The 18,260-nt window shown below is 42.3% G+C and overlaps 1 protein-coding gene and 1 pseudogene across 1 annotated transcript; one reads left to right on the forward strand and one right to left on the reverse strand.

The window, feature by feature from the left end:
• Nucleotides 1–6,645, forward strand: part of Gm18831 (predicted gene, 18831) — a 44,589-nt pseudogene extending 37,944 nt beyond the window's left edge.
• Nucleotides 11,261–17,127, reverse strand: Gm5114 (predicted gene 5114). Its single transcript, NM_177890.3, has 3 exons — nucleotides 16,974–17,127; nucleotides 14,622–15,383; nucleotides 11,261–13,391 (listed from the first exon to the last, which is right to left on the reverse strand). The coding sequence occupies exons 1-3, from the start codon at nucleotides 16,978–16,980 to the stop codon at nucleotides 11,584–11,586; spliced, it is 2,577 nt and encodes an 858-aa protein (NP_808558.2). The 5' UTR covers nucleotides 16,981–17,127; the 3' UTR covers nucleotides 11,261–11,583.
• Between the last annotated feature and the right edge of the window lie 1,133 nt (nucleotides 17,128–18,260).

The following is an 18,260-nucleotide window of genomic DNA, read 5'->3' on the forward strand; positions in this document are numbered from 1 at the left end:
GTATTTTGGGTATTCTAAGTTTATGGGCTAATATCCACTTATCAGTGAGTACATATCATGTGAGTTCTTTTGTGATTGGGTTACCTCACTCTGGATGATGCCCTCCAGGTCCATCCATTTGCCTAGGAATTACATAAATTAAATTTTTTAATAGCTGAGTAGTACTCCATTGTGTAAATGTACCACATTTTTTTGTATCCACTCCTCTGTTGAGTGTCATCTGGGTTCTTTCCAGCTTCTGGCTATTATAAATAAGGCAGCATGTGTCCTCCTTACCAGTTGGAACATCTTCTGGATATATGCCCAGGAGGGGTATTGCGGGATCCTCCCGTCGTACTATATCCAATTTTCTGAAGAACTGCCAGACTGATTTCCAGAGTGGTTGTATAAGCTTGCAATTCCACCAACAATGGAGGAGTGTTCCTCTTTCTCCACATTCTTGACAGCCATTGCTGTTCTATTCAGGAATTTTTCCCCTGTGCCCATATCTTCGAGGCTTTTCCCAACTTTCTCCTCTATAACCCATACTTAGCCTCCAAACAATGACACCATTGCATACACTAGCAAGCGTTTGTTACAAGGACCGTGATATAGCTGTCTCTTGTGAGACTATGCCGGGGCCTAGCAAACACAGAAGTGGATGCCCACAGTCAGCTAATGGATGGATCACAGGGCTCCCAATGGAGGAGCTAGAGAAAGTACCCAAGGAGCTAAAGGGATCTGCAACCCTATAGGTGGATCAACATTATGAACTAACCAGTACCCCGGAGCTCTTGACTCTAGCTGCATATGTTTCAAAAGATGGCCTAGTCGGCCATCATTGGAAAGAGAGGCCCACTGGACAGGCAAACTTTATATGCCCCAGTACAGGGGAACGCCAGGGCCAAAAAATGGCAATGGGGGGGAGGGGAGTGGGGGGGAGGGTGAGGGGGACTTTTGGGATAGCATTGGAAATGTAATTGAGGAAAATACGTAAAAGAAAAAAAAAAGATAGAAAGGTGTTTAGAAAAGGCCAAGCTGTATAGATGGAAAGGAGGAGAGGACATCCTCCTATGTGTTTTGAAGACATTTCGTCAACCAACAGGAGTGGCAGTCAGGTCCCCTATTGTGGATTTATCCTCATGTGTCTCCCAATAAAACCCTTGAATATTATCCCATTGCTGTAGCTCAATTAGCGATTTTGGGCATTAAATCATGTATTCAACATTTTGGAGCACCCCCTCAGAAAATCATTGCACTTTATAATGCTAATCAAATACAGATCCTAAGTTCTTTGATAGATGATTGGGCCCTATTGTGCTGTAGTTTTGATGAGGAATTAGATAATCATTATCCCAAAGATCCTTTGCTACAATTTTTTAGTGAACATCCAGTAATTTTCCCCAAAGTCACAGCATCTAAACCCATATCAGTTGCATTGGATATTTATACAGATGGTTCTAAAACAGGTGTTGGTGCCTATGTAGTTAATTCTCAGAAACAACCTTTTCAAAACAATCCTGGCACCCCACAACTTACTGAATGTAAAATTGTGTTGGAACTATTCAAAGCTTTTAAGGAATCTTTTAATCTAGTCTCTGATTTGGCAGACCCATTAGACCTACCAACCCTGTGTGCACCATATTATTAGAGTTACAAAAATTGATTTGAGAAAGAACACATAAATTCTTTATTCAACATATTTGAGCTCACTCTACCTTGCCAGGCCCTATGGCTGAAAGAAATGCCTTAGTGGACGCTAGCACTTGCATGGAATTTATTTTTCATGCCACCCCACTGGAGCTTGCAAAAGATTTTCACCGATTGTATCATGTTCCTTCTGCCACACTTAAGCAGAAATTTGATATCTCTCGAGCCTCAGCACGAGATGTGGTGTTACAGTGCCCACAGTGTGTGTAATTTCACCACCCTCCTCATGTTGGTGTTAACCCTCATGGATTGCTTCCTTCAAAACTGTGGCAAATGGATGTTACTCATGTCTCAGCATTTGGAAGATTAAAATATGTTCATGTTTCAATTGACACCTGTTCAGGTGTCATTTTTGCCTCTCCCATGTCCTGTGAGAAATCCCACAACGTGGTTGGCCATTGCCTCGAAGCCTGGGCAGCTTGGCGAAGGCCAGATAGTTTAAAAACTGATAATGGCCCCGCATATACATCAAAATCATTCCAAACCTTTTGCAAAATAATGCAGGTTAGTCACTCTACTGGCCTTCCCTACAATCCACAGGACCAAAGCATTGTGGAAAGAGCACATCGAACCTTAAAAGAACTCTTACAAAAACAAAAAGGGGGAATCGCCAATGGCCGGCCACCCAAAGAACAATTAACTTTAGCCCTCTTTACTTTAATTTTTTAAATTCTGGACGAACATGGTCATTCGGCTGCAAATAGGCATGCCATGACCTCGCCTATCCTTAAACAGGATGTCAAATGGAAAGATGTCCTAACTGGAAAATGGTATGGCCCAGATCCCAGTATTTTGAGATCCAGGAGAGCTGTTTGTGTTTTTCCACAAGGTCAAGAACACCCGATTTGGGTACCAGAGAGGCTGACGCGAAAATTGCTCCCCCCGACAGAGATATAGATTGTAATAGTTCCGGAAGGACATGTTTTTTTAGCAGAGTGTTGGCAGGGTATGCTGCTGTGGTTGTGAAACTTCCCACCTTTGTGCCTATAGTAGATTTTGAAATGTTTGCCACCTCTGCCCATTAGGTGCCCCTTGTATAAAGTTGTACAAGCTAATTTCTCTCAGTCTCTTGAACAGATTCGCCTCTTATCTGAGTAGGAAATTGGTCGGCTAAAGTGGAGCAGTTGTCCAGAAAGCTGCTCTTCCAGATTGCCAAACTCAACAGCATTCGACTGGACCCCATCCCCTTGGGGGACTTCACCTCCTGGATCACCAATGCCTTCTCATTTTTTAAGGAATGGGCAGGAATGTTGGCCTGGGGGGCAGTGGTACTCCTGGGTTGTGTCTTTTGTATCTGGCTATTGTGTAGATTCAAACGAGAGCACGCTCAGTACAAGGCAGTGGTATACCAAGCATTGATGGTGCATCTCCCAATGTGTGGCTGGCCTCTTTAAAAAATTAAGACTTTGTCCTAGGTCATCTGGCAGTTGTAGTCACACAGATCCATGGTATCCAGTGACAGGCAACTTTCCTTATGCACAGACCAACCTAAGACATGGGGCCTGGAGGTGATAAGGTAACCCTAGGACAGGTAAGGCTGTGACATGAAAGGATCGACCTAAGACAGGATCCGTGGCCGATGGACAGACTTGCCCAGACCTAGACCAGCATCATATTAAACAAAAAAGGGGGAAATGTAGGCAGCCAGGCACCTAAAAGATGGCGCCAGCCGCCGGTACATCGTCTCCATAAACAATGCCACTGCACAGGCGCTAGCCCGAATCTGGCGCCAACCCCTCCCAAGCGGGTGCATACAAATCAAAGTGCCAGCAGACTGACCAATCCCAGGAGGACACATAGCTCTCCCCAGTGCTTGGGTGTATATAAGCAGTCCTCCCTGGGTTTCCAGAGTTCCCGTAGCATCAAGGCATTCCAGGAATAAAGCTGTTGAGAAGAATCCGACCATGTTGCCTTTTTCCTTGCCTGACAAGATGGGTGCAACAATGCTCAAGTATCAACATAAAAACAGTACATAGACTTACTCTAGCCAGCCTCAATGGAACACAACCAGATTTCAGATATGGTACCTGGGAGTCATGATATCAAGACTTCCTAGATGTTTGTGTTTCTGACAGCACATGCACCTTAGGGTTAGCTTCAAACCTGAAGGAGGGTGGGCTATGCAGGCCTGCACTCTGTCGAGTGGCAACTGTTTTCTGAGGCCCCTTTACTTTCCAGGTCAGGATTAATGAAGTATAGGGAGGAGGCAAGCTGGCATAGAGAGGACAAGAGGGAGATTGGGGACTAGGGAGGGCACAACTGGGCCCATGATATTGGCAGTAATGGCTGTAGGATTCCTTTTGCATTCTGGGTTTGTTTATTTTTGTTTGTTGTGTTTTTGTTTTTGCATAAGGGGTTCACTGGGTGGCCCTGGGTGGCCTAGAATTCATTCCTGAGATTATTAGTCAAATCCTTTATGATGGACCAGGATTTACTTCTATTTCTGCTACTAAGTACTTTTATGACCTCATTTAAGGCTTTCTTTCTTATGAGTAAAAAAGTATGTAGGTTTAGCTGGTGTTGAAGCAAGAAGGTTGATAAGAGTAATTAGTATAATAAATTTTAAAAGTTGTATTTTATTATGCTGAAGGTCATTACACAAGGTTCTTACCCTAAATTCCTAACTGCAGTACTAGTTGTATCTCCTGAAGGATACTAACCCATGTGATTTATCTTAGCTGAAGGTCAGGTCCAGTCTCTAATAGAAGGGTTGAAATCTTGGGGGTAAACACTCCAGATGCAGTGCAGATCAAGGTGGCATCTTTCCAGCTTTGTAGAGCAGAGCACATTTTGGTCTCTATTTATAAACTTTCCAGTGGGCATCCTGGAGTTCTAGGACTGTGTCTGGTTATCTCCAGTGATGTTTCTGGGTTCTGGTTATCAGATGTAGCCTTGGGTGTTGTGGAGTTCCTTGACTAAGCTGTTCTACGTTTTTTTTTTTAATTTTTTTAAACTATGTTCATTACAGCTGACTCTGATAGTCTTGGAGTCCTTGGGGTTTTTTGTTTGTTTGTTTGTTTGTTTGTTTGTTTTGTTTTTTGTTTTTTTGATTTTTGATTTATTTTTTCACTCTGAACACAGTCTCCCTATGTCTCCCTGATACTTGCTATGAAGTCTAGGGTGAGCTTGAAAGTGTAACATTCCTGTTTGAGCTTCTGGAGCATTGGAATTTATAGTCTCTCTTATTGCATCCAATCCAGAAAGCACTCTAGGCATTTGGAACATTGGGTTCTATCACTGTGATAAAAGACAAAAATGATTCCTGGGGCTGAAGATCTGGGACACAAAGGCCCAGCCCAGTCAGAAGCTAAGTCTATTTCACTTATTAGAAGTCTCTTAATTGTCTCTCTTCAAATATGTAGCATGACCTTGGTTATCTGCCAGTGTTTCCTGTGATTCTCAGATTACAGTATGATGGTGGGTTCCTCAGAGCAACAGTGATATGACAGTTGCCTGATAACTGAAATTTTGCTTTTTACGGAGGATACACTCAGTTTGTCAGCTTCAGAAAGCAGTGTATGAATTGTGATTCTTGTTTGCTAGAAAAGTACTGAGAACAATATTTGACACAGAGGGACTTAGCAAATGAAGTATATGTTGTTGCATTTGGTAAATTAAGTTTATCACATGGACAATAGAATGCATAATATAACCTCAGCACTCAGGAGGATAGAAAACCTGAGGCCCTCTTAGTATACACATCAAGACCCTATCTGGAAAAGCTGACAAAGAAAAGGTTCAAATTTTTTGATTTTTGGCATCTGTTAAGAGAGTTATCTTGGAGAAGGTTCCCCAGAATCTACATATTTAAATTTATTTTTTATGTTCATTGATGTTCTGGCTTCATGTGTGATGCTTGTATAAGATGTCACAAGCCCTAGCCCTTGATTAACAGATGTGAATTGTCATGTAGGTGCTGGGAAATTAACTTTGGTTCTCTGAAAGAGGAGCCAGAGGTCTTTAACCACTGACTCATATCTCCAGCTCCAGGAATCTACATGTTTTTTAAAAAAGATTTTAAAAGTGTGTAAGTGTGTGTGTGTGTGTGTGTGTGTGTGTGTGTGTGTGTGTGTGTAAGTATCCATAGAGAGCAGAAGAGAACTCCATTGGATCTGAAGTTACAGGTTTGGAGCCACCCACTGTGGGAGCTAGAGACTCTGGAAAAGCAACCAGTGCTCTTGATCCCTGAAACATCTCCCTAAACCCCAGAACTTGTATTTATTTTGAGTTTCTATTTTTCATTCTAAATCTCTCTTAAAGTTTTCATGCCCAAAGTTGGCAAATGATAGAAGTTTATACATACACACATTTACATATATACATATTTTAAGTTTAGAGCTCAAACTTAATTGTTAAACTCTGTTAAAAAGAAGTTAAATGGCAAGAATACATATATAAGAATCAGGAAAAAATGAAATAACCCTAATGTATAACTTTTGCTTTTATGAACTACAAACTTTTTGAAGCAAATCTCTTTGTTAAAGCTACTACAGCCTCATATGCTTACAAGGAAAGATCATATATACTCTGTGGATTGCCAAACTAGTTAAGTTTTTATTAGGAACAGTCAATATCCAGTGATTCAAATTCAGGTTAAAAGCATCCAGTTTACAGGATCATTAGAATCTGAAGCAAAGTCCTTCAGCTGTATGCCTTTAAACTGCTACACAAGCGCATCACAGCAATGTTCAGGTTGTAGCTGAAAATTTTCCAGTGCACTGCTGGGGCTTGAACTCTATGCATTTTAGGTAAGCACACTAAAGTCAATTCATTGTTGAGGCTACTGCCAAGAACATGGTCTGCTTGAAAACAGAATATATCACTGATCATCTCATGTGGGAATCCCCTCCTTGTGCAGATAATTACCGTGTATGCGAAGCTGCTTCATTCGGTAATAAGGAAGGTGGGCCTGGATTACCACAAAAGAGGAAAACTCCTGCAGAAAATGTTGTCAGAACCTGTATTCTTAAGAGGTGTTCTCAGGTAAGGTGTTCTTATACAAGTGGGGTCCACTTATAGGTTAGATAGTCTTAGTTTTTAAGATGGTTATAGAAATATTAGTAAAAAAGAAACCCAGGTATATACAGAAAACATGCAAATATATTGAAAGTTTTTACAAATGGATGGGGAAACATCTTTTTGCTTACTTCAAAAATTATTTGATGAAAATAACATCTTAATTTTTTCCTTGTTATAGCAATCTACGGTAAACTTCACAACTTGGAAATGCATTTTTCCATGAGTGAATCTATGAAAGTTGTTTCAGAATTTAAAGTTCAGTGACACAATGGTTACTCAACCTACCTTTGGCAACTTGTTATGGAAAACTTGAAGGAGGACTGGCGAGATGGCTCAGCAGGTAAAGCTGTTTGCCACCCAAATCTGACCTCCTGTATTCCATCATCAAATTTAACTGTGACACAGAAGGACTAACTTCAGAGAGTTGACCTCTGAACTTCCCACTCATGCTGTGGGTTTTGTGTGCCAACACTCACACACATAGCTGCCTACTTCAGTCAATGCCAGTGTGCTTTTAGAGCTAACATCTTGCTACATTTGTGAAGGTTTCTTTTGTTTGCTGCCTTGAAGTCTTTAAGCTGTCTTATCGAAGACTGAAGAGTATTTTCATACAGAAATTCAAGAATAAGCTTCAGTTATTAAACAATGAGTCTCTGAAAATCAGGACATGATTTGAATTAGGTACTTTCTCTTATGCCTTTTACAGTTATGTGTGTTTGTTGGCCTCTGCCACATCCACTGTCAACAGGTCTGACTGCAAGCACATTCACCAATTATTTTACATAGGGTGTCTATGTCACTAATTGAACACCATGACCAAAAGCAACCTGGGAAGAAAAAGCTTTATTGATTACTCTTAAATATCCTGAGTCACAGTCCATTGAGGGAAACCAAGGCAAGGACACAAAATGGGAAGCGATCTGGAGGCAGGACCTGATGCAGAGGCCATGGATGAGTGATGTACACTGGTTCCTCAGCTTATTTTTTTTAACGATTTATGCATGTATTTTATATATGTGAATGCCTTTTTATTTTTTATTAGATATTTTCTTCATTTACATTACAAATGTTATCCCCAAAGCCCCCTATACCCTCCCCAGGCCCTGCTCCTCAACCCACCGACTCCCCCTTCCTGGCCCTGGTGAATGCCTTTTTTAAATGCACATCATAAAATGAAATCAGATCCCATTATAGATGGTTGTGAGCCACAATTTGGTTTCTGGGAATTGAACTCAGGACTTTTAGAAGAATAGCCAGTGCTCCTAACCAATGAGCCATCTCTCCAGCCACACTCCACCAGTTTTCTTAGGGGCTCTAGGTCCATCAGCCTAGGAATGGCACCATGTAGAATGGAATGGGTCCTCCCATCTCAATGACTTATTAAGAAAATGCCCTGAAGTTTTGCTTTCAGCCCGATTTTCTGGACGCATTTTCTCAATTGAGATTCCCTGGGCTCAGATATCTTTAGCTTGTTTCAAAACTAAAGTTGACACAAAACTAGACAGCATACGTTGAACACTCTCTACAACCTTTTAGTTTCTTTCTTGCTGCACAATACCTGGCAGAAAAAAGGAGGGGAGGTTTGTTTGCGTTCATGTTCAGAGATCTGTCGTGTATCACAGCAGGACAGGCATGGTGGAATGGCAGAGTTAATAGCAGTGTAGTGTAGCAGTGGCTTCTCATGTCATGGCTGGCCTGGAAAGAGAAAGGCCAGAACCACTGCTAGACTATAACCTTAAAGGACACTTCTAATTATCCACTTCTGCTAGGAAGGCTGTGTTTCCTGAGGGTTATGTAGCCTTCCCAATTACTACCACCAGCTAAAAACAAGTGATCAATGGCACTAATTGAGTCAAGAAATGGCAAAAACTGTCAAGTTTGCAGAAAAATCTTCTGTATCACTGGTAAGGATATAAGATTTTACATCGTGTATAGGAGTTGTCACAGGCCCCAGAACTTAGCAAAACTGAGACCATGCTGGAAACACCATGCTGACCTTAGAATCCAGCATGTAGACCCTTACACTTGAGAAAAATGGCAACAAAGGCTTAACTGTCAAACACCTAGGACATAGTTCCTGGATCCAGGAAAAGCCCCTAAATGTATAAGCCTTGCCTTTTTACTTCTATAGTTCTGCGTCTTGATAACTCTTACTGAAAACTGAAATGTGTCAGCTCAAGATATAGTTTTTGTGCTTAAAACTCCCAAAGTCGGGCTAGAAAGATAGCTCAGTGGTTAAGAGCACAGGATGATCTTCCAGAGGTCCTGAGTTCATTTCCCAGCAAAATCATGGAGGCTCAAAACCATCTATAATAGAATTTCATACCTTCCTCTGGGATGCAGATGTACATGCAGATAGCATACTCACATACATAAAATAAATAAATCTTTAAAGATTTGTCCAAAGGTAGTGAGACTCAGGACTACATGATTTCCACAAGTTCCTGAGGGAGCTGCTGACCAGAAGTACAGACTTTCTATTGACCTTTAAAAGTGTCCATGACACTATGCCCCTCCTTAGAATTGGGAACAAAACACCCTGGGAAGGAGTTACAGAGACAAAGTTTGGAGCTGAGATGAAAGGATGGTCCATGTAGAGACTGCCATATCCAGGGATCCACCCCATAATCAGCATCCAAACGCTGACACCATTGCATACACTAGCAAGATTTTATCGAAAGGACCCAGATGTAGCTGTCTCTTGTGAGACTATGCCAGGGCCTAGCAAACACAGAAGTGGATGCTCACAGTCAGCTAATGGATGGATCACAGGGCTCCCAATGGAGGAGCTAGAGAAAGTACCCAAGGAGCTAAAGGGATCTGCAACCCTATAGGCGGAACAACATAATGAACTAACCAGTATCCCGGAGCTCTTGACTCTAGCTGCATATGTATCAAAAGATGGCCTAGTCGGCCATCACTGGAAATAGAGGCCCATTGGACACGCAAACTTTATATGCCCCAGTACAGGGTAACGCCAGGGCCAAAAAGGGGGAGTGGGTGGTTAGGGGAGTGGGGGTGAGTGGGTATGGGGGACTTTTGGTATAGCATTGGAAATGTAAATGAGCTAAATACCTAATAAAAAATGGAAAAAAAAAGTGTCCATGAAAGCAGGGCCTGGTGGTGCAGGCCTTTAATCCCAGCACTCGGGAGGCAGAGGCAGGCGTATTTCTGAGTTCGAGGCAGGCCTGGTCTACAAAGTGAGTTCCAGAACAGCCAGGGTTATACAGAGAAACTCTGTCACAAACAGCAAAAAAAAAAAAAAAAAAAAAAAAAAGTGTGAGTGGTTGCTAGAATTACTACACAACAGAAACACAGTGGAGGGGAAGCTCTTCAAAAAATTAAAAATGAATCTAACATATGGCCCAGGTAATACCACCCCTGGGTATTTACAAAAAGGAATTCAATTCACTATATTAGAGACATATTTGCCTGTCAGTGTTGATTGTAGCACACTTGTACATGGCTCTCACTTTGCATAGCCAGAATATCTAGTTAGAGTTCCCTAGAGGAACAAAATTGATACAATGAATATCTATGGAGAATAGATCTATCTGTCTATCTATCTATCTATCTATCTATCTATCTATCTATCTATCTACCTATCTATCTATCTACCTACCTACCTACCTACCTATCTATCATCTATCTATCTATCTATCTATCTATCTATCTATCTATCTATCTATCTATCTATCTATCTATCTGAATGCCTTGCAGGCTGTGGTCTTGTATTACAGTAATAGTACAATAATGGCTGTCTAACACCAGTCCTGTACTTATTCAATCCATGTGGCTATTTGAGGTGGTCTTCAGTATACATTGTCTGGAATCCTGAAGAATGAGGCTGTAATGCCAGTAGAGGAATGAACTGGATAGCAAGTGCAAGGACAAGCAAGCAAAGAACCAAATGCTTCCTAATCCACATTCTTTATATAGACTGACACAAGGAGGTTTGACCAAATTAAAGGTAGATCTTCCCACCAAAGAAGATCCAGATTAATGTTCAGTATGTATACTTCAAATAAGTTAATAACTTTTAATTAAGAAAACCCCTCACAGGTGTACCCAATAAATTGAGTTTTAATTAATTACAATTGTAGTCAGATTAACACCAAAAACAGCTATTAATGTAGTCCACAGCAGCTACATTAGGGAAATAGCTAGCCTTAGTGTCAACAACATAGAAGAGTATAAAGGAAATGTGATGTGTAAACACATTGGGAAATTTATTCATAAAAATGAAATTATGTTGTCAACAGGAAAACAATTTAGTGGAGACTATCATGCCTTAACCAGGCTCAGTAAATTATATTTTCTTCCATGTATGTGTCCTAGATCATACTTCTATAAGTGAAATCCTGCATGAATATGATTCAGAAAATTGGAAGAAAATCCCTGTAGCATACGATTGAATATGAGCTGTGTTGAGAGGTGAAAAATTTATAGGTTTATGGAAATGGAAGGAGTATGTGCTCAATATTCAGTATGTAATTCAAGATATACCATGTCCAGTGAATGAAAAACTCAAAAATAATTTTAGCACAAGTGTAGAATTTTCTAAATTGATTTAATGTTAAATAACTATTTCTTAAGTTTATGTTCATATAGAATATAATAAAAACAAAATCATCACAGTTAAGAGAAACAGCATAAACTAGCCAACTTAGCATTATATGGCAATTTTACTATTAAAATTCATGTGGGTATGTTTTTTTCTATCTATCTATATACTTAGTCTTCTATATTCCTGCACATGTACTTATGTATATACATATTTACATATTTTTCTTTACTTTTATACATCTGTATCAGTGACTATATCTCTTCAAGTAAATGTTGAAAAGCACTTTGTTGCAATTATCTGGCGAGCTCTTACATTGCATAGCCATAATATTGAGAAATTTCCATATCCCTCTCCCTCTGAAGGAAAATCTGCAGTTTCCCAGTAGAGGGGTTCTTGACAGCATTCTCACGCTCTTGTTGAGCACGCCTCTTCATGGCCTCCCTCTCTGGCCTCTGCTCTTTTGTGATGGGTTGTGACACAACTGGTCCCAGAATGTCGACTTTCTTCCATGGAATGGGCTGGCGGCTGAAGTCATGCAACAGATATTGGGTTTGAGGTTTGGGAGGTGATGGTACCTTGTTCCTGGCAGCAGAAACAAGCTCTCTCTGGAATGATGTGTGAGATGAAGCTCTGTAGGGTACAGGCCTCGAGGTGGCCAACTGGTTCACAGCACTAGACTGGTTGGGGTTGGTTACATTAGGTCCAGTGGCACTGGAGGAAATTGGAGGAGCTGGCTTGGCAGAGGCTATCAAAGATGAGCTCACAGGAGGTGGTTGGGCTGGCCTGAGAGTGGTAGGTTGAGCTGAGTGAGAGTGAGGCTGCACAGGGTAAACTGTAGTGGGCCTGCGTAAAGCCAGGGAAAGGGGCTTTCTAGAAGCAGGTCTGGATTGAGGCTTGTCCAGAGTTGGAAAAGGCAGAGGAACTAACTTGACCTTTCCAGCTGGGGGCAGCTCATACTGGGATGGAGATAGACAATCTTTGTCAACACTGCTCTCTGCTCTCTGAAGCTTCCCTGGGCTTTTGGGAGGACCCTGGCCCTCACCTGGCATGTTTAACACTGTTGTAGTAACTGAGCTTGGGCCTGGATCTTTGTTGTTGGTGGAGGTTCGCAGACCCCCGAAGGAAGAGATGCCAGTTTTCTTCTCAATCTTCTTCCCGAGTGGGTGGAAGACCTGCACGGACTCCAGCATGTGCATTGCTAGGTTGGATCGAGGCTTCTTGAAGCTGTTTTGACTGAGCTCAGGTGGGTTCCTCTTCCTCTTGGTCTTGGGGATGGTGGGCTTCTCTTCTGCTTTGACTCTGTTCCTTGACTGCTTAAGCTCCTCTGTTTTCTTGGATGTGTTCTCTGGTACACTTGGTCTTTCTTGCCGCTGTTTTCTAGCTCTTCTGTTCTTGCTGGGGGGCACTTTGGGATCTTTGCCCTCTGGGTGCTTTGCCATGTTGTCAATAGCCCTGTCACTGGCCCCAGCAACACCCACAGCCCCTTCTCCCTCCACCAGGTCCCAGTGCTGGATTTTGGCCTGAGGATCCCCCTCAAGCAACTCAAAGGATTTATGTTTGTTCTTCCTCACCTGGTCAGAGGGACCACTGGTGACTCTCCAGTTTTCACAGGACTGATCTTGGTCTATGTCTGTGAGGGTGTTTAGGAGTTGGGGAAGTTGAATGTCTGCCCCAAACCTAGTGATGTCTTTAAAGTCGAAGCTGGATCCAATCTCCTTCTCTAGCCCCACAAGCTCTTTCGGACCCATGTAGATGCATCCCAAATGGGCATTATCAGAATCAGGCTTCTGCCTGAGGCTCTCAGTGTCAGTGCAGTGCAGAGGCTGCTGCAAGTCAGGGTGTTCCAAAGTCAGGATTGGTGTGTCTTGGTTTTCTTTTGTGCCCTCTTTTATCTCAGGCATGGTTTTGTTCTCTGATTGTTCCAGGCTTGGAGCTGGACACAAGGCTAGGAACTGTGAAGGACTGTGGATGGGGGCTGTTAATGCCCTGTCCCCGTTGACAGCTGGTGGCCTTATCTGGGAAACCTGGACACTGGTGTTGCAGAGTTCTGGACTCTGCAGCTGACAGTGTGTCTGGCCTGAAGGTGGCAATCCCAGGGACATCTCCATTTGAACCACTGGAAAAGAGTGAAGGAAGAAGTCAGTGCCTCCAGTAAATGAGATTCTCCCCACCCCCAATCCCATTTCAGAGACCACAGCATTTGGCCCCTGCAGCAGTGGGAGGACATTCCTATGTGCTCTTGATGAAGAGCTTGGATGCTACCTCTGTGGGCAGACCAATGGTGACTGCTCTGTTTCTGCAGACCATTGCATGTCATGCTTTCTCAGAGATTTTTATTTTCCTTCTTGTTTGTGTGGTCTGTGGAGGAAAACCCTCAGTAGGTCAGTTACCAAATTACCTGGACGTGTGCTCCTCTCTTTCCTTCCCCTTTGTCTTTATTAAGAGTGCCTCTCATGTTCGTGGAACTTTCCTACTAGGTAGGTTGTCTGGTCCATAATTTCCAAAAACTTACCTGACTCTTTGAATAATGTCCTTACTCACATGACCCCAGAATCTTGTTTTTTTATGTAGGTTTAGGTATCCAAACCCACCTAGGCAATCCTGCAAGGCAAGCATTTAAACAACCAACGATTTTCTCCCACCCCATGTCTCACAATATTATATGTGGAATGGAAAATGGAATGAGAATTTAAAATTGTTGGGCTTGGGTGAGACTCAGTAGTAGAGAACATGTCTATATGATGTTATGTTCTTGGACATGGGTTACCTCTGCAGTACTACAGCAAAAGAAAAACAAAACAAAACAAACAAACAAACAAATAAAAAACGAGCAGGCTTAGCCAAATTAGAAATGGTACCTTGACTATGCCATACTCTCTATAATTTTAAGTGTCAGAAAATTCCAGAACAGGTGCTAAGAATCTGGGAGGAATTCTTCCTCCAGGACAGATTCTGAGCTACATTGCTCTAGAGGATTTCAACTCATGGAATATCCTGTGTTACCAAAACATTTCCTCAGTGTCTTCTAGACACAAGGTCAATGATAGGTCAGGAAGGGGTCTATTGCAGTGTATAGGTGGATAGGACTGATTATTCTGTGTAGTTAGTTACATGTGTGACTATGAGGTGCTCCACAGATATCATTTAATAAAGGATGGATGCTACTCACTGTGGCCTTGCATTATCTCTTTTGATAGAGTCTGAAGGTGGTGGTGGAAAGCCAGAGCTGTGCTTAACCTGTCAGGAGACTCATTCTCCCTCTGTGTGGACTGTCCACTACTAAAAGGTAGAGGTCCAATTCTTTGGAGTGCTGATCCCACTACTTCCCTCCTTGATCTGTACTCACCGGGAAGACCGTTGTCTGGCATGGACTGAGCAGATGTGGAATAGGAGAAGGCAGAGGTAAAAAGTGGTATTTGGATATTCCTTGGCTGAATCTCCTGTAGCACCATCACCTTCTCTGGTTGGAGCACAGAGGTCTGACTCCCAGGGTAAGACACAGAGCCATGGGGCTGTAAACACTGCCCAAATTCTCCAGTTATCAGAGGGCCCAGGTTGTTGTGCTCATAGTAATAGACCTGGCTGCCTTCCTGGTAGGAAGGTGCCAGGCTGTATTCTTGACTTAGCATCTGCGGTGGTGTGACCTGGACAAAGCTGGCAGGCAGTGTTGGATAAAAAGGAACTATGACATTGGGATCTAAAATTTTATCACACTGGTTTGTCACAGCCAGGGAGGAGAGTGTAGTGTCCTGGTCAATGAGGGTCATATTGAAGTCCTGGAGTGCATCTTCCCTCCTATGTGTGCTTCCAGTGCAATCCCACTTGAGAGCACCTGGATAGGAGGGTGCTGAGGTGGAAATCTGGCCCTGCTCTGTTAGCACTGTCAGCATGGTTGTGCCAGCATGTGGGTTAAGATAGGCATTACCCATGAGCGGCTGGAGAGAAGTGCTGGATGCTGATGGTAGAAGCCATGCTGAACTCACATCTGGGGTGGAGACCCTAGAAAAGTTGCACACCGTTCCTGCAGGCTGTATGGAGTTGCTCAGCAGAGGCAGAGAAGGGTGCAGAGTGCTTTCTGTCCCAAAGAAAGGTGAACTTTGGAGATTTTCTGTAGAGAGGAAGAAGACAGTGGGAAAATGGTGAGGTTGATGTTTTCTAGGTTACTGTGGGGAACAGTGCTATATCCAGTTTGTACTAGCTGTTACTGACTAAGACTGAAGTTTCCTCTAGCATCCCAATTGCAAGTGCTCAGATTGATTCTTGGCACTCGCCAGAATGACACTCCTTTGATGAGCTACCTGATCTTCCTCTGTGGGCGTGGGATTCCTGGTTGATCTGGTTCAACCTTTGCTCCAACGTAGACATTTTCCTTCTTTGCCCTGCTTTGTCTTGCTCTCATAACCTGCTGTGTCATTGCCTCCAAACTCTGTCCTACAGTAGCTGTGTTTAGAGGTAGGCGAGCCTTAGATAGCTTCTCAAGCTACTGCCTTTTCACTGTCCTGTGCATATCTATGTAAAGAGACATGGACTCTTTACTTAAGAGTAGGCTGGACTTGAAATCACAGAAACCAACCTGCCTCTGGATCTGATGTGCTGCTATTATAGTTGAGTACCAGGAACACCAATCTTATCTATAGTCTGTGGGTATTTTTGTTTTTTAAAAATTACATATCAGGGAGTTTGTATATGAATATTGTATTTACTTAATTCACTTTTCTACCTCCTCCTTTGTCCCTCCCACTCCTATAACTGATGACATCTTACATAACTCTTAATCACCTGTGCGTTTATGACTTTATGTATACAATCTACTGGTCACATTTCATGGTGTGTACTTGTGTTTACGGCTGACCCTTTGGGATTTGGTAACCTATTAGAAGGTTGATCCCTGAATAACATTTACTCTTCCTCTGTTCCTGTTGATTGCCTGTAACTTTTGGAGAGGGGAAGCCTTGTGAGGATTTCCCACCTGTGTCAGTTAGTGTTGTACAGAGAACAACTGAGTATGGAGTTCTCAGCCCCAACTGATAGTATCCAACACAACCAGTGCATACAAGAATTAGAAAACTCTGCACAAGATGTGGTAAAATCTGGGAACCAGAGTGGGATAATATTCTCTATATATGACAGTGAACTTGTGTGGAAACGGATCTCAATGATATGGTTGCCTAAAGAAGGCTTGGGAAATGACAGTGCCTTGAGCCTTTTGATATAAAATGTGTGATTCTCTGCAACATTCTGTCCCCAACTATCTTTATGTTCTTTTAAGATCATCTCTGCAGGTTTGACTCCTTCTATTTCTCTGTTTTCTAGCCCTTCATCTTTAACCTTTGGATTTTTTGTCCCCCAGTTCTTGTGAATCTGTCTTTCATGTAACAGCTTCAACATTTCTTTCACTAGAAGAACTACCTCCACAGAGTCTAGCCCCCTCTTAGTCTCTCCCACATTCCTTCTCTTTTAAGATTCAACAGCACTGAGCACAGACCATAGTAACACTGTAATCTCTCTGAGGTGGATAAAGAATCCGTTGAGAGTAAACTATGTGTCTAAAGTCACATTCTTAGTAATAAAGAAAGTTAATATGACTTTCAACGTGAGATATCTATATCCATGTCATCCCTAGTATTGTAAAGATTTAAACATATTCTAAAAATAAGGAAATATGTGATAAAAAATATTTGAAATTTGCTTTCCTTACCTGACATGTTGGGGGGGGCGCTCTGTATGGGGAGTAACAGTACCCCACCCTACAATTGAGCCAGATAAATGGTAGTCTTTGTCTGATATGCTGACCAAATCAGCGAGTGTGTCCAGTATCAAACAGAGCTCACTGGTCACAGGGTACCTGTAATGATCCAAATTTGTTTACAGGCAGTACCATGGAAACCCCAGGATTCTACTAGGTGCTGGTAGGCTAAGAGGGAGAATGATGTCATAAATCAGTCAGCAGCCAATGGGAAGGACAGATTCTGAGCTGAAAGACAGGATTGAGTGGACAAGATAATAGAGAAATAGTAGCCCTTAATGCTGAGATAGGTGCTGGTGAAAGGAGGTAATCTTCATGTGGCTGTTCCTTTTGCCTTGCCTTTTAGCTTAGGAAATCATATCAGTGTTTCTTACCAGATTCATGGACTGGTATTAATAATGTGCATATGATCTGTCACATTCCAACAAAATGTATCCCATCAACACACATTAAACACAGGGACAGTAGCCTTGGGCAGGACGGAGAGGGTCACCTAGGTTGAAGCAACTAGGTTGAGAAACTGTTTTTGAGTTGTGAGCTGTCTGTATCTGTCCATGAACAAAGGAAGAGATCAAAGGGCTCCTTTGTGACTATGTTGAAGGGCATGGCTGAGTGCATTGAAAGCACCTTGTAGGAGATTGTGAATCCCAAGACTGTGGCTCTTTTCCCGTTTCTTGTCCAGGAATCTTTATTTAAAGTTTTTTATTTGGCTATTCTGGCCTAGGTTGGACTCAGATCCCGGTTCTCTCCTTTTCATCCCTGCTTTGTAGCCTTTGATCCTTGGACCAGCTTGCTCCTGCATCCTTACACTAGAGTGTGATAGCACAGTAAATTTCCCGACACAGTAGTCTTGATTTTGTCTGGCAGATGCATGTAACATGGGTTCTGCACTTATCAGCAAACAACAGAAGGACTGATGATGAGGCTGACTGCATGTGTTCCCTCTTTCAGCATTTGTTGCTGTTCTCCTGCCCACATTCTGCTTCCCCTGGATATTTTCTCTACTCTTCTTTCATTTTCCAGAGACAGGTTTTTCTCTTTAACTCATGTTATTTTGGATCTGACTGTGTATCTCCCTCCAGCCTCAGACTCATGGACATTCTTTATGTTCATGGCTTTCTCTCTGTAGAATCATGATTGTGAGCTACCAAGTCTGGGTGTCTTAGAAGGAGAGTGGCAGTTACTTTAGCTTCTTCCTCCTTGCAACAAACTCTGTAGAATCTTGGGCTTCTAGCATTG

This window comes from Mus musculus, chromosome 7 (assembly GCF_000001635.26).
Source record: "Mus musculus strain C57BL/6J chromosome 7, GRCm38.p6 C57BL/6J".
In the NCBI taxonomy this organism is placed as follows: Eukaryota; Metazoa; Chordata; class Mammalia; order Rodentia; family Muridae; genus Mus; species Mus musculus.

Coding starts and splice junctions, on each gene's coding strand:
- Gm5114 (NM_177890.3), bottom strand. Junction 13,392..14,621: donor GCCAGACAACGGTCTTCCCG/GTGAGTACAGAT, acceptor ACTCTTTTCCAG/TGGTTCAAATGGAGATGTCC.